The sequence below is a fragment of the Ambystoma mexicanum genome, chromosome 6q, assembly GCF_040938575.1.
Source record: "Ambystoma mexicanum isolate Mex_15411 chromosome 6q, UKY_AmexF1_1, whole genome shotgun sequence".
In the NCBI taxonomy this organism is placed as follows: domain Eukaryota; kingdom Metazoa; phylum Chordata; class Amphibia; order Caudata; family Ambystomatidae; genus Ambystoma; species Ambystoma mexicanum.
The window spans coordinates 306,868,383-306,892,735 of NC_090937.1; the positions used below are offsets into that span (position 1 = coordinate 306,868,383).

Here is a 24,353-nt window from a genome sequence, read left to right on the forward strand (position 1 = left end):
GGTCTTTTGCTGCTTTGTGGAAAACAAGTTCCTTGGCTTCATTCTTAGATGGGGTCACATTCCCCTCTTCCTTAAATGTATTGAATAACTCTGTTAAAAAAGGGATTAGAGTGCCCGCATATTTCTTATAAAAATCAGCTGTAAACCCATCTGGGTCCGGTGCTTTGTTCATCGGGAGCCCTGCTACTGCTTTCCTCACCTCATCTTCCCTAATTTCCCCTTCCAAGATCGCCCTCTCTTCTTCCGTTATTTGTGGTATGGATAGAGCTTTTAAGTAGGTGTCTTGGTCTGAGCTATCTGAGGCATACAGTTCTTTGTAATAGTCTCTGAAAACCTCCCCCATGTCACTAGTGCGTGTTAGTGTCTCTCCCTGTGGATTTCTTATGCTCTTGATCGATGTTTCTTGCTGTTTGGCTCGCAACTGTCTTGCTAGGTATTTATCGGCCTTCTTGGCCTTCGTGTAATACGAGTGTCGGAGGTGGAGGAGACCTTTCTCCGCTTTTTTTGTACAGAGCTTATCTAACTGACCCTGCACACGTCTCAAAGCCTTCTTTAGGCATACTGTGGGTTTCCGCATAAGTTCCCTTTGTATGTCTGTTAACTTCCAGCTCCTTTTCCCATAGGTACCTCTGCTTATCTTTAGACTCCTTCGAGGCAATCATATGGCCCCGCATAACCGCCTTGAAGGCCTCTAGAGGGATACAACTTAGTATCCCCATGCACACATTTAATAGCTATGGGAGTAGCCCAACAGGGTTTATTTCCACTTACTTCGGGGGTGATGGCTGTCTGCTGGTTCCAGCTGTCCAAAAGGGTATGTGTGGGTTTCCTATCTACTGTTACTTTGACCGTGTAGGGCAAGGTCTGTCTCCTTTGAAACTCTTGGGGCTGAAATACCCCCACTTTCATGTGCTCTGCCTTTGGTTTTCGTGGACAAAAGCGGGTGATGTGTCCCCACTCGCCATAATTATAGCATTGAGGTTGCCTCTGGGTTGGTGCCGAGGGTGGACTCCGAATGTCCACTCGTAGAGACTTCCCGTCATTGGGGAACCACCGTCCAGGTGGATTTTTCACACCTTCACTGGTTCCACTACTCCCTTGCCGGAGAGGCCCTGCCTTCTGTTGGGCACTGGCGATGTTAATCGCCTCTGACAGGGTTGGTTGATTATGCTGCCGGATCCATTGCTGAACTGGCCCCGGTAGGGCCTCAGCGAATTGCTCCAGTTGGATCCTTTCCACTATCTAGACCAAGGGGGCGGTGGTGGATCTCAGCCACTTTTTTGGTGAGGTCTTGGATCCGATAATATAGCTGTCGGGGAGTTTATCCGGCACATAGTTTAGTTTCCCTCAGGCGTAGCCGGTACGATTCATTGTCCATTCCAAGGTGTTACAGTATGACCCTTTTGATGTCTCCATAAAAGGTATCCCCGAGGGATTCGCCACTTGATAAGCCCACGGGATCGGACCGTTCAAAAGGGGGGAGGGTGATGTAATGGCCCCATCTCTCAGGAGCTCACTGGACATTTCTGGCAACGTGCTCAAAGTTCGAAAAGAAGGAACCGGGATCCTCTCCGGGTTGATACTTTTGAAGAATGAAGTAGGCACAATGGGGTGCCCTCATGAAGCTGCCATGGCCTCGGTCACTTGTTTTAAGGCCTCCTGGTTTTGCTCTTGGGCCGCATTGTGTATCTGAAGGGCCTGCTGGTCACCTTGGGACTGGTGGATTTGGACCTCATCCAGTTGCTGCAATTGTTGTTGCCCTTCAGCCAGGGTCTTAATCAGGACTTCCATGGCGTGTCCGCGGATCCCACCGCTGACGCCACTTGTAAGAAGGAGACACACCAGTGAAGGGCAGCAACAAGCAAGGCAGGAAGAAGGGGGTGGACCATTCCGGGTAACCTAGACGGTATGCGGACTGGAGAGTGGGACGGGCAGGTGATTTAAAAAGACCTCAGACTGAGACATGGTGTGAATTGTCTTTCGTATTTTGCAGGACCAAGCGCCAGAGTGTTCCTGGGCATATTAGGAGCAGAAGCGAAAGCCGTAGGGCTACGAGAACAGCTCCTTATCTGATAAGACGGAATGTGAAAACCTCTTTGGAACTTTTTCTTTATTTAACACAAAACAAACACCAAATCTCTTCCTGAATAAAGGACTTTTGTTGAAACACCAGAAGTTTCTACGCTTCATAGTGCAGGGCCAGCACTACCAGTTCAAGGCCCTACCCTTTGGCTTGAAGTTATCCCCCAGAGTGTTCACTAAGGGCCATCGCACCGGTGGTGGCCCATCTGCATCTACGGGGGATTCACGTTTACCCGTACCTCGACTGGCTCATCTGGGCCCGCTCGCAAGAGTTGGCCATCAGATACACGGAGGCAGCCGTCAAGCTGACGGATCTGGGATTCTCCATCAATTATACAATGTTCTGCTCGACACCATCTCAGAAGGCGCTGTTCCTGGGGGACAAACTCAATACAGTGTCCTGCCTAGCATCACCCACGGAGGAGAGGGTAGCGGCCATTCAGGTGAAGGTGCAGCAACTGTTGTCGATGAAGATGGCCATGGTGCAGCCCTTCAAGTCCGTTGCTTGGCATGATGTCCTGCATCTACCTCATTCAGCTCTGCAGGTAACAGAAGCGACCTCTTCAGGAGTTCCTGGACGCTTGCTGGGTACAAGTGTCCTGAAAACTTCACGGACAAGATCACTCTGGACGATGAGTACCGATAAGGTGGTGGGGCGACCGCTCCAACATCGCCCAGGGCACAGGGTTTCAGAACCCTCCATTCCAGGAAACGGTCATGACGGACGCTTCCCTGGAAGGCTGGGGAGCCCACACTGGATGTCTGCACGACAGAGGCCTGTGTCTACCGGAGGGGAAGGACCTCCATATCAACATCCTAGAGCTAAGGGCAGTGTTCTGAGCCCTCAAGTAATTCCTTCTGTCTCTGAAAGGCAAGGTGCTGAGGATCTTCACGGACAACACCAACACAATGTTCTACATCAGGAAACAAGGGAGCACTCGATCCCCGGCGCTCTCGAGGGAAGCGCAGGAATTGTGGCACTGGGCCATCAGACAAATGTTCCTCGTCCCTCTTGACCTACCGGGAGTCAAGGACACCATTGCGGATTCCCTCAGCAGGGAATTGCGCTCTTGTCACGAGTGGGAACTTCGGCAGGACCAGGTGTACCACATCTTCATCAAGTGGGGCAGGTCCCAGATTGATCTGTTTGCGACAGCAGTGAATTCCAAATGCCAGATATTTGCCAGCAGATTCCAACAACCGAGGAGCCTGGGAGACGCGTTCTCCTTCCTGTGGGAAGGGATATTTCTGTACGCGTTCCCTCCGTTGCCTCTCTGCTATGAGTCATCAATACACTCAGACAGTGTCGGTGCAGGATGATACTCATCGCTCCGGCTTGGGCGAGGCATATTTGATATCTGGACCTTCTCAGCCTGTCAGCGTTGCCTCTGATCAAGCTACCAGCTGTCCTGGATCTTCTCACCAGAGAAGGGGGCGCGGTCCTGCATCATGACCCAAGATCGCTCAACCTGAGGGCTTGGCGCCTGCAGCCCTAGAGTTTGGAGGAAATGATTTGCCTGCAGACTGATGGGAGGTCCTCTCCAAGGCCAAGGCGTCGTCGACTTTGAAGTGCTACGGTCACAAGTGAAAGCGTTTCGCAACTTGGTGCCATTCACAGAATATTACCCATCTGAGGGGCATGGCCCTGCAGATCCTTCCAAATTTTCTATCCTTAGCCAAGGCCGGACTGGCGCACGCCTCGACCAAGGTACACCTGGCGGCTATCTCCCGCAACACCAGGTCTTCAGGAAGGTCTTCACTTTGGTCTTATCGACTCGTCAAGGAATTCCTCAAAGGACTTTTTCATTCTTTCTTGCCAGTGATGGCTCCTGCCCCGGCGTGGGAACTCAACGTGATTCTGACGAGGCTCATGGGGGGCCACCTTTGAGCCGATGCATCAGACCTCTCTAGTTCCTGTCATGCAAAACGGCTTTCCTTGTGGCCATCAGCTCCGCCAGGAGGGTGGGCGAGATACAGGCCCTATCCTGCAAACAGCCATACCTGACTTTCCACAAATCGAGGGTGGTGCTGTGGACTCGCCCCACTTTCATGCCGAAGGTTCAGTCGGAATTCCACCTCAAAGAACCTTTGATGTTACCTGTTTCTTCCCAAAACCTTTGTTGCCGGCTGTGAGGGCCTTCCACTCGCTGGCCGTTGCTTGTGCCCTGAAGTTCTACGTGGCACGCACAAAGAGTTTTTTCGAAAGACTTCACAGCTGTTTGGGAACTTTGGTCCTGTCCACCATGGGAAGGCCTTGTCCAAGGCTTCCATCTAAAGGTCGCTCTCTGCCTGCATCATGCACTGTCACCCGTTGGCAAACCGACCACTGCCCGGCCATCCGAGAGCCCACTCCACCAGAGCGATTGCTGCGACGACGGCGTTCCTAGCTGGCGTGCCCCTGCTGGACATCTGCAGGGCTGCTACATGGAGGTCCATGCACACCTTCACAAAGTTCCAGGGAGGAGTCCAGAGTCGGCCAAGCAGTGCTACGCAACCTGTTTGCTTGAGGCGTGTCTGTTCCAAAGGTAAGAGTTGATTGCTTCTGTTGACCCTTGACAACTCCTGTGGTTGTGTAATGTTGTACTGCTGTTTATTCGTTATTCATGCGCATGTGAATCCATGCCAGACCCCATTGTGGAGAAGGAACAAGTTACTTACCTGTAACTATTGCACTTCAGCATGGGTCTGGCATGGATTCACGTGCAAAACCTCCCTCCAACCTCTCTGTGGCTCTTACTGTCATATTGCCACTTTACGTGCTTACCAAATCTGAAGATGGCTGCCAGCGGAGGGGATTGAGAAGAGGACTATCATTGGATACGGGCAGTATGACCCAGAGGACAGTGATTGGTTTTTAAAGGAGAAATACAATTTGTAAGTGGAAGTGAAACTGTTTTTTCATGAGTGTGTGAATCCATGCCAGACCCATGCTGGAGAACAATAGTTACGGGTAAGTAACTTGTTCTTTCTACTATAAGATGGAAGTAAAACACCAGGAGAAGGGACTCATTCTCCTGGTGATAGAACTTCACTTTATTTAAAGACTTAAGTTTATAAAAGTAGTGTTAGATCAGTCGGTTTCGGACAGAGAACATTTAATTTTGACAGACATTCTGACAGCTCATTACAGTTTTCCTAGGTTGGGACAAGGCAAGCCCCTTAGAAGTAGGGAGAAGAGAGGTTTTCTTAAGTCGCACAACAAAGGTGTGTAGCCCACAAAATGACCCCTTCTTGTCAGTCTCCTCCTTCTACACCCTGCCACCAGGCCCACTATCCTGGAATGCTATGATGTGGTTGGGAAAGATGTTCCTGAGGGTCTCAGTAGAGATAATTGACTGAGTGGGCACAGCTGGGTATATCTATTCCAAAAATGTGCTCATAAGTATTGTTTGTTAATGGTTTCAAGTCCTGTCGCCAGAATGACCCCACTTGCACTGTGGGGACGGTAACGTGCTAGAGAATGTTATATGGGTTGAGATTACCCAGATGTCTGGAAGGACACAATAATTTTTCAACATTAGGTAGTAATCAGTTATACAAATTCACATTTAAACATTTATGAAAAATCGAAGACTACAGAAATTAAAGATGAAGTTTTAATTCTTTTGCAGGCATAGGCAGTTTCATGATGTCCAATGCATTTCGGTCAGCTAGACCATCTTCAGGGACCAATTTCTGCCTTGGCTTCTGTCTTTTCTATATCGGCTTCATCTGCGTTGTCTGTCACTGTTAAACCTAAATGTTTAGACCTTATTTTTCTAGATCCTTTATAGGTATAGTTCCAATTACAGCAGCCTTATCCTGTTGTCCTTATTTCTCTTGATGCCGGTCTCTGGAAAACCGGATCCATCGGGTGTCCGTGCTCATTTAGCCAGAGGCCTGACTGCCGCCTCTACCCCGCAAGGTGGTGGGAAGGGTCTCTGTGTGGACATTTGTCAAGAGGCTATGTGAACCATGTCACAAAGGTTTTCCAAATGTTACTGCTTGGACTTCCTATCTGGGCAGGATGTGCTCTTCGGTAGAGTTGCCCTCCTGAGTTTTCTGGTCTAGGTGGTATGTTCTCACTCTCTTCCCTCCTCTAGGTCTACATACTGCTACGGGAGTCTTACAGAGGAGGAATCAGTGGGAGGAAGGGAGTCCATTTGAAGAAAAAATGACTCCACTCTAGGTAATGCCCTTTTTGATGGACCACACGTTCCTCATCACCCTCCCACCCCCTACCTCTGGTGGATAGCTTTTACACTTTCTGTCCCGTGGTCCTTTAGTGGCTGAGTGCTAGGGAAAATCACGGAACTGAGGTCATGGGGCATGGCGGATCTGTATATACCGGCCCCGAAGTCTTCGATTGCGCGTGGCGCACAAAAGTGTTGACTCAGAGCTTCTAGCCACCCAGTGGGGGCGGCAACATTTCCAAAGATAGCTGCGCTGGAGATAGAATACCATAGATTAGAAACCATGGAGAACATCCATCAGAAGAACATTACAGAAAGGTAAATCATTTTTCTACATCTGCACCGCTTCAGAGGGCTCCTCTGACTTCACTTGGCTCTCAGATCCATTCCCCCTGGGTCTTGATTTGCTAACTGTGCCCATCGGCTGTGTACTGCGACCATCCCTGCTGCTCCTCCAATGGCCCAAATGTACAGGCTCCTCAATGGAATGAAATTGCCATCATTTCTTCATTGCAATCCCCTGTGAGAGGTCCTTGTACTCAACTGTGGTGGTTTGATTGGTTCACCTGTGGCTGTATGCCTTAGTGGCTGAGCTAGAAGCAAGAATAATGTCTGGTGAAACCTTCACCAGACCTGAGGTCGCCAAGAGATGTAGTAAATACTGCTGCATATATTGGTTGTATACTTGGTTCTTCCTTAATTGTCAAGATCGTCACCACAATTGATAATGCCATGTGTCTGTGAAATAAGTCTTATTTTATTCATATTCATTTTCCATATAGGTCGTGCAGAAGCCTGTACCGCCGATGCATTTCAGACCTTGGTCCTCCTTCATGGCGGGTTCTACAAATACAGTATCATATAGGGATGTTTAGAGAGTTTGCTAACAGCTCCGTCAGGAAATGCACTTCTCAACTTAAATAAATTGCCATATGGCCTTACACATAAGAGAAAATGCCCTCATTGTACCTGAAGTCTTGGAAAATCAAATGAACTTGTGTGTTCTAACGGTTGTGTCTCTTTTCCTTCCTGCAATGTAAATATGTGGACGTGAATCTACTGATTCCTCAAATCAAAAATCTATGTACTAAGTACTCAAGCAAAAATAATAATACAAAATGATGTATGTAAAGGATAATTCTTACCCCACCAATTAGATCCGAAAGGTTGTGGTGGAGGAACTTGTAGTCTATGGCAGACTCAAGATGTTAATGGCAAAAAGCATGCACCGCTTTAAAGATTAATTACCCCTCAATGTTGATGAAGCCGTGACCTGTGTTAAACAAAAGCGTGTGTCGGCATTCGAATTATGGTGCTTGTCATTATTGATAGGTCCTGCTCACCTCTGCGTGAAGTTTTTTTCTTTTTTTTTTAAACTTTCTTTATTATTTTAAACAGAAACCAACACTCAAGTAAATAACCCCCATACTCCCCCAATACAGACTCACAACTTTACCATTATAGTCAATTCCCACCATTAGGTTCGTACACCTGTCTCAGCCATAAACCAAGGCCATGTCAAATGAAAGGAAACCATTGCTCATGTCATACTCTCAGGGCAATAGGGTACATGTATTTCTTCCCCTTATCAATTAGAAGAAGATCCAGGGGATTGCGTAGCCTGCATCCTGTCCATTTGATATTGTCTGTAAGGGGCCCAATAATCGAACGGACGGCTGGTGCTCGGAAGTGTTGAAGCAAACAGACTCCCGTCTCTCACAAAGGTCCATGCATTCCGACCAACTAGAAACGGTACGAGGGGTCTTCTTCCCCCATGCTCTAGCCACCGGATATCTGGCCACCACAGAGGCCATGCCCAACAATTTTTTTCAGGTGCGTGTACCCCCCTCAATCTGCGCCAGAAGCCAAAGTTCAGGTGAGTATGTTCGCGGTGATGGCAACATTTCGGACATGACCTCTTCAATCCTTCCCCAGAAGGCTCTAATACTCAGACAGCTCCAGCGGACATGAAAAAAATCTGCTCGGTTTGCACCACACCTTTTACATGCAGATGACCGGTCAGGAAAGAATTTGCTGAGTGTAACCGGGGAGTAGTAAACCTGGTGAATGTATTTATAATGAATCAGTCTATATCGAGAATTCAAGGAGATATATCGAGTCTGCAAGCAGACGGATTTCCATTGTTCCTGTGTAGTGTTTTCCCCAATACAGCCTCCCATGCAGTCTTGCATGTCAGTTCCTGCACAGCCTTCCCCTTCCTCACCAGTTTATAGATGTAGACAACAATTTCCTCCCAGACACGGGGTGAACCACATAACATAAGGCCTGTGAAGTAGATATGGGGGTGGAGGGTTAGTGGAAATTCCAGCCATTTCGCCCTAAAAATGCCCCTCAGCCTGTAATAGTGTAGTAGCGTCACTGCATCCATATCCCCTTTAGCGCTCAGATCGCCCCACTGTATAAAGCGCCCGTCCTATATCAGATCCCCCAGGGTTTGTATTCCTAGTGCTTGGAACCTGTCCCTAAAGGACCTCTCATGCGTAAGCGGAATTCCCGCTACATTTATACACTGGTAACTCTGGAAGGAAGTGAGGCGTGGATTGCAATAATTGGTTCAGTCTTCCCCAAGCCCTGCATGTTATCTCCACAGGCTGGATCTCACCCCTCGGCACACAACAGACCCATTAGAGCATCCGGGTGGGTAAGAGCTTTATCCAATAAGCTATGCAGGGATTCTGAGCTAGGAGGGTTCCACCCAGATATGTATTGTGCTTGTGCAGCAAGATGGTACAAATATACGTCAGGGTATTCCATGCCACCCATTTCATACGGCCGGGCGAGAGTATCGTAAGCTATCCTAGGTTGCTTACCAGCCCACACCAATCTCGTAAGTATACTCCTAATGCAAGTCCAATAACCAGCAGGGGGCCAAACCGGGACATTATTATATATATATATATATATGTTTAGGAAGTATTACCCATTTTCGCCAATGCCATACGGGCAGCTTGTGAAATTGGCATCCGTATCCACGCCTCTACCTTCAGCTCCAGTTGTTCCAACGGCATAACTGTCACGATCTATGCCCCTGACCCCCTCAGGTATAACAGCCCCCTGGCAGCAGTGGGGCTAAAGCCCTTCACACTGGTCCCAAGGGCCTTAAAACTCCATCATAAACATACATGGAGTCAGTCCTGGCGCCTTTGGTGCCAGGCTCATTATCAGGAATAAAGCAATACCAGTTGTGGACCTTAATCCAACATGGAGGCCTATTACACAGCTCAGTTCTTTAGAACCAAGTGTTTTGAGTGTGGCTGTGCCTGGAACTACTTGAGCTGGAACTACTTTACCTGGGCTATTTAAACCACACCCAAACAGCAGAACACGCTTTGCGTTATTCTGCACTCCTGCAGCGTAACGCTCACCGTGTCCAGCTCCTGCTCATCTGCTTCTCCGGCGGCCCGATCCTGAAGCCCTAGATCTGGATTCCATTAATAACCTGGAAGAACAAGAACAGCATTAGCGAGCAAGAACACTTACCTGTGAAGTAACCGATGAATCCATCCTGCGCTTCGCTTACCTCGCCCATCTCCGGAGTTCGCCACAACCTGCAAAGGTAAAGAAACAAGGACAGCATTAATAACAATTCTTACCTGGGCAAGCAGCGCGTCCTGGCAGCACCCTGCGCTTCTCTTACCTCGCCCATCTCTGGGTTTCACTGCAACCTGCAAGGGAGAAGGAACAAGGTCAGCATTAACAAAGCACTTACCTGGGCAAGAAGCGCTTCAATCGCTCATCACTCCGGAACATCACCGCAACCTGTACAAATAAGGGAAGAGAACAAAGGTTCGCATTTAATACCAATAAACAGCGCAGCTCTCCGCGCATCAATCACTCACCGTGGTCTTCACCATCGGCGCGGCAACTCCAAGATCGCAACCATCCCTGTGAAAACAATGAGACATTGTTAGGGAACAGCGTAGTGAAGCAAGACGCCGAGAAGACAGAGAAAACGGAGGGAAAGAAAGAGACAGAATAAAGACGGAAAAGACATTACAACTCACCTGGAAGACAGCAAGCAGAGTCGGAGTCACAGCCGGCCTGGACCTGACAAAAGGGCACATGGACTAGTGAAGCAACTAGGCCCACGGAACGCCCGCACCAACCACGCGCCCCTGCACAGACACAGGACGGAGAGTTCAACGCACAAAAACCTAAGGTGAGCAATAACCCGAAGAGAGGGGATTTGGACCAGAGGGAGGTGGGAGTCCACCCATCACAGAACCAGTATCTTAACCCTCCATTCTCCTGTTATAGGCGCTACCCAACGTCTGGCACATATCCAAGCAGAGAGGGGTCTGGGATAGCGGTTAGACCTCCATCCAGTATCGTGTGGCGCCCCCGTGGATACCAGGTGAGCGTAACAATAACAGTTATCTTCATATAGCTTATCCCATACAGTGCACAGCATGATCCCCAGGTATCGTATGCCCGCAGGTCGCCATTGAAAGTCATTGTCCACATCTGTTTTTTGGACCTCTGGTGTTAGGGGGAGGACCTCAGATTTTTCCGAGTTGATCCTGTGCCCCGATAGTTCCCCAAATCTGGTCACCTCCTGCATCAACGGGGGAAGATTCTGGCACAGGTGTTTAATGTAAAGAAGCACATCATCAGCATAGAATGATATGATGGAGAGACGTGTACGCGCATAAATCCCACGCTGTGCATGTAGCTCCCGTTTATGACACGCCAGGTGTTTCATCGCTAAATCGAATAGAGCTGGGGATAGGGGCATCCCTGCCTTGTACAGCGCGTGGGTTATATCTGTGCTGAAACACGCCGGTTTGTTTATACCGGTGCTCTCGGGGCCGAATATAGCAGTCTGATCCCTTTGCTGTCCGGCAGAGTACCTCGAAAAGGAAAGGCCACTCAACCGAGTCAAACGCCTTTTCGGCATCCAAGGCCGCTACTACCATCGGTATTCCAGGGTTAACACTATGCATAAGGGTAAGACACCTCAAATTGTTATGAGTGGAGCGCTCGGGGATAAACCCAGCCTGATCTGGAAGCACCAAGGCCGACGTGAGGAAGTACACGGCTCACTAGGATCTTAGCCAATATCTTGTTATCTGTGTTAATAAGTGAAAGCGGCCGGTAAGATGAGACATAGAGGATCCTTGCCCGGTTTCAGCAGCACAGTGATTAATGCAGATCTTGTGGATTTCGGGAGGGTGCCGTTGGCTATGGCGCCTTCAAACATTGCAAGGAGATGGGGAATGACACGGTCTATGTACGCCTTGTAGAATTCAGAAGTGATTCCATCAAGACCAGGAGCCTTCCCATTAGGGAGCGATTCTATAGCCATACAAACCTCCTCCTCTGTAATTGGATCATTAAGGGCGGCACCCTGTTCGGGGTCCAACCAACCCAAAGCCACTTCATCCAGATACCGCAGCAGAGCATCGTGCCCTGGCGTGGGCCGGGACATATATAACTTCTCATAATAGAGACGAAATTCGTCATTGATCCCCTTGAGATCCTGTACCTGGTTCCCATTCCGATCTATCATTTCGGCTATACTAGCAGACAGGCGTTCTCTGCGAATGGCCCAGGCCAATGTCTTACTAGGCCTATCCCCCTCCCCATATTTTGCCGCCTGTATTGGGTCCCCCAAATATCTATCTTCATCACATGCCAACTCATGTAATCTCTCCCTATTTGCCCTTAATTCTTTACGCAGTTCAGGTGTATCCCGAATACTCTGCTGTTTTTCACCATCTCTGATAACATCTTCCAGTTTCCTCATGGACTGTCTAATGGCTCTTAGAACCCTCCCCCCCTTCTCTAGAAATGCAGCACCCACGTATATAAGCCTTAAAGGCTTCCCAAATTATGCCCGGGTTCAAGACCGAGCCTACATTAGCCTGGAAGTACATATCTATATCCTCCCCTATTTTGGCCCTAAACGCTTTGTCACCAAGGGCCGTAGCCCGAAAGCGCCAGCGCAGCAAACTGGGCTATTGTGTTGTGGGCTCGAATCTGACCAGGATCAGTGACTGGTCGGACAGAGTCCGGGACAGAATAGTAGCTTCTGTGACCGCCCTAAGAATGGGAGTAGTGGACATCACGTCATCTTTTCGAGACAAACTACCATGCACCCCAGAGTAAAACGTGTATTCCCTGACAGCGGGATGCATAGTGCGCCACACATCATGTAGGTCATGTGTCTCTGAGATATTGCCCCGTGCTTTGGCCGCCTGAGAGAGGGAGAGTTGAGTCTTCGTAGTTCTGTCCATAGTTAGTGTGAGGGCCAGATTGAAATCACCCGCCCAAATTATTTCCTACTCAGTAAATGTATGAAGATGACTGGCACACTCATGAAAGAATTCTGGTGAATCCGTGTTTGGAGCATAAACGTTTATAATCAGAAGCTTAGTTCCCAATACCTCCCCCGCTAATAACAGAAACCTCCCTCCCTCATCCTGCACCTGCTCATGCAGCTTAAATTTCAGTGAGCTATGTATGTAAGTAGCAACCCCCCTGGAATGGGAAGAAATGGAGGAGCCATATCTGTGAGCGCCCCAACCGGCAAGACTAGGAGGTGGGATCACCCTTGCTGAGGTAAGTCTCTTGTAAACATAATATATTCACCCCATAATTCCTACCATAGTTGCCTATCAGCCACATCTTGTGGTTGTTAAGCCCCCGGGTGTTCCAGGACATCAAAGATATGATCGTTCTGCGATCATCCCTCCCAAAAGTCTGGGTCATTCAACCAGCGAATAATTAACCACATATCGACACACCCCCCCTCCCCCCGCCTTTCCCCCCGGAAAGGGTGAACATTACAGATTCTTTGCCCCTTTCAAGTAGCACGTTCCTACAATTCTCAACACACATCTGACATAAAGTTGGAGTCACCCCACCTAAACCAACATAGCAGTTGAACCAAAACAATAACCCCCCCGCCCCTTCCCACCCATGCCAGAAACAAGAACATACCGACACCCCCTACCCTCCCCCCCCCTTCACCCAACCAAACCTAATTTACACTGCAGTGTCTACGGCAACTGGGGCTCTGAGGGCAACCCAAGTGCTCCTTGTGGCAACGACCCATATATAACATACCTCCCTCCCACCCACCATTCCTCCAAATCTTATGATTGTCAATGCTCTTCGTGCACATGTAATTCCTATGTCAAGAGATATCAGTTCCAGATCAAGGCGGATGCTGTGGTGATGCCCCCCCCCACTCCCAGCTCCGGCAAGTTTCTAGCATATTGTTCCAGTGCAGTAAAAATACTGCTGACCCAATATGCTGCACACGTAGTTTGGCCGGGTACATCATGGAGTACTTTATTCCCTTACGCCTCAGTATGCTTTTGGCCGTATGGAAAGTCTTCCTTTGATCCTGGACTGCGGGACTAAAGTCCAGGAACAGTCGTATGGTTGAGCCTTCCCATCGTAGCTCCCCCATCTCTCAGGCTGTTCACAATATGGTATCTCTGTCGCGGTAGCAAAACATTCTCACTATGATGGGGCGCCCGGTGGCGGTCTTGCCACTAATGAGTGGTGAGCGCGCTCCACCATATACATACTGGACAGGGAGGGGTTGTCCAGTATATCCAGCAGCAGTTGCTCCACACATTTTTCCATGTTGCCCGTTTGTGGATTCCAGGACACCAGTAATTCTAATACTATTCCTCCTCGAGCGCCCTTCCAAATCCTCATTCTTGGCTGCAATCTTTTTCACCACTTGTTGCAGACTGGAGACCTTGCGCTGGAGGGTTGCAATGCTATCTCTCGTGGTCCCGATCCTCTGCTCTGCTTCCTCCATGCGTCCGCAGAGTTTCTCTATCTGTACAGCAGAGATATCCACCTTGCATGTAAGCGTGTCAGTACTCCCCTCTAGTGCTAGCAATGTCCGATTCAGGGCAGCCATATCTACTTGTTCAGGCACTGGAATTTGTGGAAGGACTGCTGGGGCCTGGGCCTGATCTGTGCGGGTGAACTGGTCCATCCTCGCCTGCTTCTTCTGGTTGCCCATATTACCAGTACAAGGATTTATCAGGCCACCCCTGCAATACCAGTTCTCACAGTGTAATCGCCAGTATCTGATCGGTCACCTTGCTGGATCAACGCCTTAGTTTGCTCCTCGCTACCAGTTTATGCAGGGACATTTGTAACACTACGTGGCCTTGGTTCCACGAGAGGGCAGTTCACCCTTCTCGCACTCCCAGACCCTACCAAGGAGGTCCACCAATGTCCAGTCCCCTGCCCCCCCCGGCAGGATCTCCAAGCTGTTTTTGCTCTACCCTACCTGTTGATCAGAGGGTGCGCCAAACTGGGATCAAAGCCTCCACGGGGCTCGGGCGCCAGTCCACTGGACAGATTATCCCGTTCCAGAAGAAGTCCGCTGTTGGACACCAGCCTCGCCATGAGTGACCAACCAAATGTCCAGCTGCGGATTACCTGGCCGTATTGAGTGCTGACCTGCAACACAGCCGCCCCCCTGCAGCCTCCCACTGTCACTCTGAGACATGAGCGGGTCCGCCCCCCCCCGTCTCGTTCCGCATGCAGGCGTGTCCCCCCGGGCCGCTGAGGAATGCTATCCACAATGTCCAGTGGGTTCTAGTTACTTGAGCATGAGGTGCCTCCAATACCAGTGTGCTGTTCTCTGCCTCCGGGGGGGGGGAGGGTCTGTGCTGTACGAGGAGAGCCTCACCCCAAGCTGCGAACAGCATGCAGGGACGCACCGCCGCTCACCGCAGTCCCGGGGGACCGGAGCCAGGCCTCACTGCTGCTCCTCCGTGCCTGCAGCGACCCGGACTCGCCAGAGGGGCCGCCCGTCTGCAGCAGCCGCAACGCGATCCCACAATCCCACAATGCTGTCCTTCATGCTACTGAGCACCTCTCCACCACTCCGAGGCTCAGACAGGTAGCCTCCCGGTGCGCCAGCTTGCACCGGCCACCGCGTTCAATGCAGCTCACCACAGCCGGGAAGACAGCCCCTCCCCCACATGCCTCGGTCAGGCGCTGCAGCACCGCTCTTCTCCGCCGCTGTCTCCCGAGGTGTCGGCCCACGATGGCACTCCATCTGCTGGTGTCCAGAAGGTTAGTTATCACACCATCGCTGTTTCTGGGGAACGGGGACAGGAGGAACAGGATATTTCACAAGGATTTATGTCTGCCATTGCCGGAGCTTTTCAGGCAGCGGCCATCTTGGTCTGCTGCACAACAGTGCCCCGTGAAGTTGTTTCTTAAAGGAATGGTTGCTGCAAAGGAGGCTGCCGCGTCCATGTTGAATGCCAACGCTGGTAGCTCTGTTGTCAGTATTCTAATCAGTAACCATGGGATACCACGCTAGGCAGCGCAATGACGTGTCTGGACTAGTGTGTTCTGGCACGTCCTGTCGCTATGGGAATGTGTGTGTTAATCACAAATGTAACAGGCTGCTCGATGCGCTCAATGCTGTTAGTGTGTACACTGAATGATGAAGACAGATCATTGTGTGTGTGTAACTAATCACAAAAATGTAAAAGCTTGCTTCTAATTATATCTGTGCAACTTTTCAAGTATAATCGGTTGCCCAATATATTGATGATGGGTATGTGTTGATATGGTGATGCGAACAAATCATTGAGTGTAACTAGTACTAAAACATTAAAAAAGCTTGCATCTAATTCATTGTTCTATTAATCTTATTCACATCTAGGTATGTACATACATATTCATGTTCATAAAGATAGATACTTTATAGCTGACAAGTGCAGTGTCAGTTAACCTCTGTCGATACCACTACTGAAGTAGTTATTAAGTAGTTATTAACATTCTAGTTGTATCCTACAATAACGAGACAGTGCCATCACTATTTCTTCGCCGGTATAGTATGAATGCCACTCTAGGGAGTATGAGGATTCTAATCTTGGAGAAGCGTCAAATGTGTGCAGTCTCATCTTAACCAGTTAAGCAATTATAGGAAACAGTATAAATCCAGTTCTACCTTCAAACCATTGGGGGAGACGGTATCCAGTTTTTTACAATCTGATAGGCTTCCCCTTGTTCAAGATTTTTGCTAAGACTTAGGCCCTCATTAGGACCCTGGCGGATTTTTTCCGCCGTCGGCGGACTTTTCCGCCATGGCGCAAAGTCCCTTTACGCCATGGCGGATGGCGGACTTACCGCCCCATTCCGAGGTCGGCGGGGCGGTAAGTCCCCATTGACCCATTTACCCTTCCCCATTCCCATTTCGGCCCCATAGGGCTCAATGGGAGTGGGGAAGGCGTTAATTACGCCACCGTAAATTACGGTGGCGTAATTAACACCAAGGTCCCATAGCGCCATGGATTTTTACGCCCGCAAAAAGCGGGCGGAAAAATGACCATGGCGCTATGGGAACTCGTAGTTGGCGGTAAGGGGTCGGCGCAGCTAACGCTGGCGCAAACCCCTTACCGCCAGGGTCCTAATGAGGGCCTTAGTCTTAAGTTAGCAGAATCAATAACCTTCAAAATCAGAAATCTGACTTGTGACAGTTGATGCCTAGCTTGTTCAAAGTGTCTAGGAACATGAGAATGCTGATTCCTTGTTCCAATGTTAGATTTGTGCTTATTCCATTTTATTCTGGCTTTCCTGCTAGTCTGGCCTATGTAAATCAGGCTGCAGGGGCACTTGATGGAGTATATGACGCATTGAGAGTTGCATGTGGAGTAGTCTCGAAGTGTAATCTTTTCCCCTGTCTTGGGGTGTGTTATGGTTATGATTTTTTCTTACTTCGGTTGTGTTTTCACCAAGAGATCTCTTTGGTTGCTGCTGTGGAAAGCAAAGATGGGTTTATCTGTGAACAGATCTTGTAGCTTGTTGTCACAGGAGAATAATGGCCAATGTTTTAATATGGTCTTCTTGATCCTAGGTGTCTGTACACTGTACTTACTTAGAAATACTAGTAGATTACTTGATGTGGTGGCTTTGCATATTGCAGTCAAGAGAGTTGATCGTTCTTTTGCTGCTGCTTTGGCTGTCAAAAGTTCCTCTACTTTTTATCCTCTTTCTTTAAATGTACTGTCTTGTTTATGTATAATGTTGACAAATATTTTAACCCGTAGAAGCTAGCTGTAGGTTAAGCTCTTTATAGTTGCCGGATGTTGGACACTCATTCTGTTTAAGGGATTGGTCCGGTCTGTGGCTTTGATACAAGCTGGTGTCAAAACTAGGTGCCTTAGGTGTAATCTGAACATTAAAAAAATGGATTTGCAGACTGCCATTCTCATTTGTAAACTGTATCCTTTTGTCTGTTATAGTAAGATATGTAAGAAATGCGTCCAGTGTCTCTCTCGTGCCATTCCAGATCATAAATGTCATCTATGAATCTTCCCCAATACCTGATGAATTTGTGCCAAAGCGGCTGAGCTAGTCCATGTTCAACCCAGCCATGGCTATTCTTGCTAGTGACACCGCTACTGACCTTTTTAATCTATTGCCATGGAGAGTGTTCAATGTAGCTGTTGTACTCGGCTGCCTATAGTGGGTCTTTTTATCCTACTGGAGGTGTTCTTTGGGTCTGAACTGCTTCCAGGGCCACACTTACCAACCTCCTACTTACCTCCATAGATTACCATGGCCCTTTGCTTCCTATAGGGTCATATACTTTGGATAGTTGGGTTTCCGAGGCCTTGTAGCCTCACTAAATGTCTAGTTGGACTTCAGTGAACATTACATGCTACTATGAGACAACTGCCTGTTTCATTTACTCCATATTCTGAAAAGATATTTTAAGTGTTTCCTACCTTTATATTTTGTTATTTCCTATGCACAACTTTATAACAAAAACGTTTTTACAGATATATTGTTTTGGCCTTCCTTTGTGTGATCTGTTGTTTTCTTCACCTTTAAACCACCTAATTTCTTCTGGAGGCTTGCATTGCTGGCTCTGGCCATTTTACCACTTTGAAAGCCATGAATTCAAAGGAAACCCCCTTTAAGGCAGTAGGTCTATATATCCAGACCCTTGAAATGGAGCCTAAGAAATCCCAACACTAATACTGAGTGGCTTAATGTTCCTCAGGGGCTCAAACAGTATTTCTGCAAAATGATGTTGTCTGAACTAGTTGGGGAAACCATGTACATTCCATGTGCCTTGAGCTACAGAGATGGTGATCACATTTGCGGAGACTATAACCTGCTGGATCTGTTGGAGAAAGAACTGATGCAATATTGTAGGTTAGTTGGCCGGCCTTTGTAAATTTGAAAGTGAGATTTTTGGTATGAAAGGTAGTTTCACATGAATCCCTGCTAGACCCGGATGAAGTTTGAAGTTTTACAATTTTTTTGGGGTCAAATTCTGGAACTGATTTGGTCCCTTCAATACCACTGTTTTGATTACTTACCTAAGGGCTAAAAAAGTACATTTATATGCATCTAATTCATTTTTCAGGCATCTCAGAGAATAAAAACTCCAGCTAAATATATGACCGGAACAGCAGTCCTTCCTTTCAATCCAGCTACATTTGCAGAGGTAAGTCAGTATTGAGCACTTTGTTTGCCACCCCTCTGTTACAAATAATGTACTTTTTTATTTTCCATGCATTTGTCTGAAATCTGGAATGATGTCTTAAGCGTAGTCACAAGTTATATGGAGTTGTATGTCATGTGTGTGTATGTATGTATGTGTGTGTATATATATATATATATGTATATATATATATATATTTATTTATTTCTGGAGCTTGTGGATCTGCTTAGATTACATGCTCTGCATAGTGTGGCATCTAGTGGTATTACAAGATTTGTTTTTGAAACTCAGACGTCGACAGGCCGCGTTTGTAATACTATCCCTAGTGTGACGTGTACTGTACCCATGGTCCTTCACGCGTTGAGGTCCCTCATATTGTTTTTTTCCTTCATCAAAGTCAGTCGCAAATTCAGAGTTCTCTTCTAGGCTGATGCCTTTAATTAGTTGAAAGTTTACTTGTAGACTCACTTTCTTTCCTTATTGTTCGCTTTGTCGCACAGCCAACAGACTGCTCGCCGGCTTTCAACGAACAACCTAATCGACGACCAGATGCAGCCTACACAGGCCTCTTCAGGCTTTGGCCATTACAGTAGGGAGAGACCAAACTCCTTTTAAAATGTGCCCTACCTGCCACCGAACATTCCTGTGGAAAGACACGCACTGAGTGTGCAATTGTCTCCTGAGAGATCCCCAAAAAAAAGTTTGCAAATCTTGTCAACTTTTTCAACCTAAAACTGTGAAGGATCGGAGTACACCAAAATCTGGCCCGCTCACGCAATGCAGGCCGAGGCCTCCATCGACGTGACATAAGACTCCAGTGAAGGCAGTATTGGGGTCATGAGGGACACGTAAGGTGAGCAGGGTTCGTCGGCACCCCATGTGCGGGCCCCCGACTCCAATAAGCAGGCTGCCAGCTCTGTGATGGAGAAGACACCCAGCGGCCAGAGCACACATAACCCCAAGAACACTCAACACAAACCCCATGGCCGACTTTTTGACGGTACCGTTCAGCGTAGATGCCCACGCGGCTCTGCTGAGAAAGCCTCCAGTTCTTGACTGTCCTCTGGGCCATCGCGTACGGTTCCGCCTCATGTCAAACCTCCGAAACCGAGCCCCAAGGTCGATTCAGACACTGCACACTAAAAAGGCCCTCCTTTCGCGCGCTGAAAAACAATTTATTTTTACAATACATGGTGCCTCATCAGGAGGTTGGCGGCATCCCCGCGGTAATTACGTCGGGATACCGTCCACGCAATTAGCATTACCACTACTCAGTCCGATGCAATTTGCGCCAGATCGCGTGTAGCGGCATAGCTGTAATTCCCTATTGGGTCCCTTGAACCCAATGGGGTTGGGGGCCCTAATAGCGCTGAAAATCTCCTCTTCACCAGCGCATTCACCTCCAGGTCAGAGCTGGAGGTGAATGCGTCCTGGCAGGGTCAAACGCACGATTTGGCAAACCCTTAAATGTGGCAGTAATAGCGCTTCCACCGCATTTAAGGGCTAAGGCCTAACTCGTGATGAGGCCCATAGTGTTTCAGTGTTTCTTTGGACCAGATTTATGCTACAATTTCTTTGTACCAAGCTACAGCCCTCTCTCCCTCCCAAGATAACCTTGGCTGCTCTGTCCATGCTACCGCATTCTCAGGTAGTACAGCCTTCTACTAAGAGTGGAGCTTATGTACTGCCTAAGATGTATGGTTTTCTGAAGTCCTTAGTTGGACTTTAGAAAAACTGTCCTAACACCGGACTCACAGCGACACTGGAAAAAAAGCTGGCCACTTACAACCTGTAAGGGTGAGGAGTCTAAATAGCGATCTGACGCTCCCTACGTTTTCTGTTTTTCCTGGGCTCCTTGCCTTGTCCTGACTCTGTTCCTTTTCTCCTATTGATGGAACCTACCTTACTCCTCACTGGACTTCTCACTCATTTTCTCTCCTGCCTGCCTGTTGGGGAGAGTTCTCAGAAATGTGCTAATTCTCTCCACCTTAGAGACCCCCAGCAACTTTGCTGGATTTTGAGGACTTGATTTTTTAACCCAGAGAGAGCGTGAGACCCTTTTTACCCACTCTCTCTCGTATTTTAATGTGATTTTGAACTCTGCTTCTTTTGGTTGTGGAGTCTGACAAACTCCATAGGCATCATCTTTTACATTGTGTCACCCAGCACCTTCAGTGCAGTGACACAGGGAAGTCTTTCAGATTTCCCAAAGGTTTAAATACCTTCTCTGGGATAAACTACTGTTTCCCAGAGCAGTAAAGTGAAATTGACTTTACTTGCATTTGTACATTTCTAGACCCAGCACACACTATCTTACAATAGGGTGCTGGAGGGGTTACTTAGTATCCTCTTTGTCTAGTTTCTCATGTAACATTTTTGTTACCCTTTCCTCGATGAATGGCTGCAGGCAGTGGTTTACTTTTAACTACCGTGGTGTGCATCTGCTGTGGACTGCGTTCGCAGCTGCAGTTAAGCACTCAAGGGTGCCATTTTTGTCAAAATGGCCCGGTCTTCTTTTTTTGGCATTTCTTTGTGGGAAGGTCCTCCTTGAGATTTACTCTGAGTGCTAAACCAGGTTTGGTCCCTTTGTGCCCTTTGCCTTTGGTGGGATTCATGAGTCAAGCCCGTCTCTGGCTCCAGTGTGCCTGGGGTGGGTAGGACGTGACGGAGGTGCCCAAAACACCCTTGCTTAGTCTCCTAGGAGACCCAAATGCACTTTGTAGTGATTGGCCGGCTGACTGTCCGGCAAGGACAGCCACCCTGCTGGGTGACTGACAGCTAGGCTGGAATGAATGGGAGGAAATAAAAGGCGAGGCTTTTGGCTTGGAAGGCAGAGTCGACCACTGGACGAAGGAACCGAAGAAGAACTTGAAGACGACGCCTGCTGCAACTCCTGGACCATTGGTTTGCCCGATGAAGCCCTGCTGCTGTGCTGAAACTCCAAATTCGTATTGACAGAGAAGCCCCTGCAAGGACGACTTCTCCCCTTGAGTTGGTGGGACCAATCAACTCCAAAGTAAGCCACCTGGACATTCTCTCGGAGCTGGTTGCATTTCCACAAAGTTGCTGCAGGAAACCGAAATGCCAGGGAGAGGAACACCAGATTGTGTGCGTTGCTTCTTTTTTTTTTTTTTAAACTATATTTTAAGTATTTTCCGTATACAACAGAAAGAAAGAACAAACCATGCACCAACAGGGTGCTCATTGAACAATATCCCTCATACCCCTCCCTTCCCAGTCACCCCCCCCCTCGTGTCTCTCGTTTACTGTGCAGATGCCTTGTTGACCCTTTGTTCGGTGCTTTCACTCCTGAGTATTCTTCTCTTGAGGACCATTCGTCCCGGTCTGTCCCAATTGATAGTTCGGGGTGTCTGAGTCTAAGGATTCTGTACTGTTTATCAGGTATGACACGTATGGACCCCATATATCCGGGGGGCGCGCGTGTAGTGGAAGCGTTCTAATGAATTCTGTGTCCATGTCTTGGCAATATATGATGTCTTTTTCCCAGTCTTCGATCTTGAGGAGCGGGCCTTTGCCCCATGTCATTGCTACTCTTCTCCGGGCCAGAACCATGAGGAGTGCTGTCAATCTGCGTGATGCTGGTTGCATGTGTCTGGTAAGTCCCAGGAGGGCGCCTAGGGGAAGCAGGGTTACCTGCTCTCCCACAATTTTGGAATTTTTCTGAATGACGGCGGACCAGAAACGGTACACGCCTGGGCAGCTCCATGCCAGGTGGAAGAAATCTGCGTTATCGGATGAGCATCTTTCGCATTGGGCCGAAGTTTCTGGGTGGTGGGTCTTTTTTTTGGCTGGTGTATAATACGTTTGGTAAATAAAGTTAAAGTGGATCAATTTATATCTCGTATTTAATGCGATTTTTTGGGTTTGTCGGAGGATGTATGTCCAGTTCTCTCTGGGTATTGGCTCCAGAATGGCTGTTTCCCACTTCTTTTGGGCTCGGGGGCTGGGCCTTCGAGTGTCTTGAGTAAGGGATCTGTACAATGTTGACACCAGTCTTCCCTCTCCCTGAGCTTGGATCGCCCTATGTAGCAGGGTCCAAGTGGGAGGCTGCTGGGGGAACGTGGGGAATACCCCCTGTAGGGTGTGGCTAATCTAAAATAGAGGAATACATCTAGGGAGGAGTTAGCTCCTCTGTCTCTGGTCATTTGTAGGGTTAGAAAGGTGCCCTCCGGGAACAGATCGCCCAGAGATTTAAGGTTCAATTTGTCAATCCATATGAGAAACACTTTTTCGTTTGTGAGTGGTATTCCGGGGATGAATTTAATGGGGAGCAGGGGGGAATAGCGTATGGTTACGCCATATTCTTTGGCCATCTTTTTCCAGATAGCATATGTGGATAGAACTGTGTTTAGTGTCTTGTGTGGGATGGGGAGATTACTAATAATGACCGTGCTAAGCAGGTCCGGGGACGCCAGAGCTCTTTCCACTTGCACATGTGGACGGATGTAGTGAGCCGAGTATCAATGGCTCAAAAATTGTTCCTGGGCTGCCCAATAGTATTTTTCAACGTCCGGGAGAGCCAGGCCTCCCTTCGCTGTTGGCAACGTTAGGGTGTTGTAGGCCACTTGCGCCGGTTTCCCGGCCCAGAGTAGTTCTAAAATCAAGCTCTTGACTTTTTGAAAGTAGGATTTGGGTACGAGTAGTGGTATGTTCGTAAAGAGGTAGAGCAATTTGGGGATGATAACCATTTTCGTCAGGGAGGTCCTGCCCCAGAGCGTCAGCGGAAGAGACTTCCATCTCTGGACACGTTCTTGTATGGAATGTAACACTGTTTGGTAGTTATCTCTAACTACCTCGTGATGATTGCGGGACATGTAGATGCCCAGGTAGCGCACTTCATCCCTGAATTCTGTCGTGTGAGGGGTTAAAGGAAACACTACTGATTTATAGTGATTTGTTTTAAGGCCTGACATTCTCCCGAATTTTATCACTTCCCTTAGTACCGGGTTCAGATTGTCTTGGGGATCGCTGACGAATAGCATGACATCGTCGGCGTAAAGAGAAACTATCAGTTTATGGGGCCCCAGTTTCAAACCGCGGTGACGATGTTCGGCCCGTAGTCTCGACTCCAAGGGCTCCATCACCAGGGCGAAGATGAGGGCTGAAAGCGGGCAGCCCTGTCTCGTTCCGCGTTCCAGTGTGATGCCTGGGGACCTAGTGCTGCCAACTGTGATGTATGAGCGTGGCTTGTTGTACAATAGTGACACTAGTTTAAGGAAGAAGTTGCCTAGGCCCATCTGCCTGAGCGTTGCGAACATAAAGGGCCACTCGACCGAATCAAACGCTTTCTCTGCGTCTAAGAGAACTGCAATTGCCTGTTGTGACGGGTCGAGGGTCTCAATAACGCCAAACAGCCTCCTGATGCCATAGGTCATCCTACGACCTCGGATGAAGCCTACCTGGTCGCCGAGCACCAGGGCCGGCATCAGAGGGAGCAACCTCGTTGCTAGAATCTTCGCTAGGATTTTATTGTCCAGATTTATTAAAGAGATCGGCCTGTATGAGGCACAATCCTCTGCAGGTTTGCCGGACTTATAAAGTACCCTCACGTTGGCTTCGCACATCGTGGGCGGGAGTGAGCCTCGTTCTATCGACTCCTCGAAGACCTG

The 24,353-nt window shown here is 48.5% G+C and overlaps 1 protein-coding gene across 2 annotated transcripts in view; it reads left to right on the plus strand.

The window, feature by feature from the left end:
* ECPAS (Ecm29 proteasome adaptor and scaffold) overlaps positions 1 to 24,353 on the plus strand; it is a 3,148,361-nt gene that overhangs the window by 724,626 nt on the left and 2,399,382 nt on the right. For both annotated transcript variants that reach the window (XM_069630810.1, XM_069630809.1), the window contains exon 17: positions 18,646 to 18,726. In XM_069630810.1, coding sequence (XP_069486911.1) covers positions 18,646 to 18,726 — 81 coding nt within the window. The remainder of the gene's footprint in view (positions 1 to 18,645; positions 18,727 to 24,353) is intronic.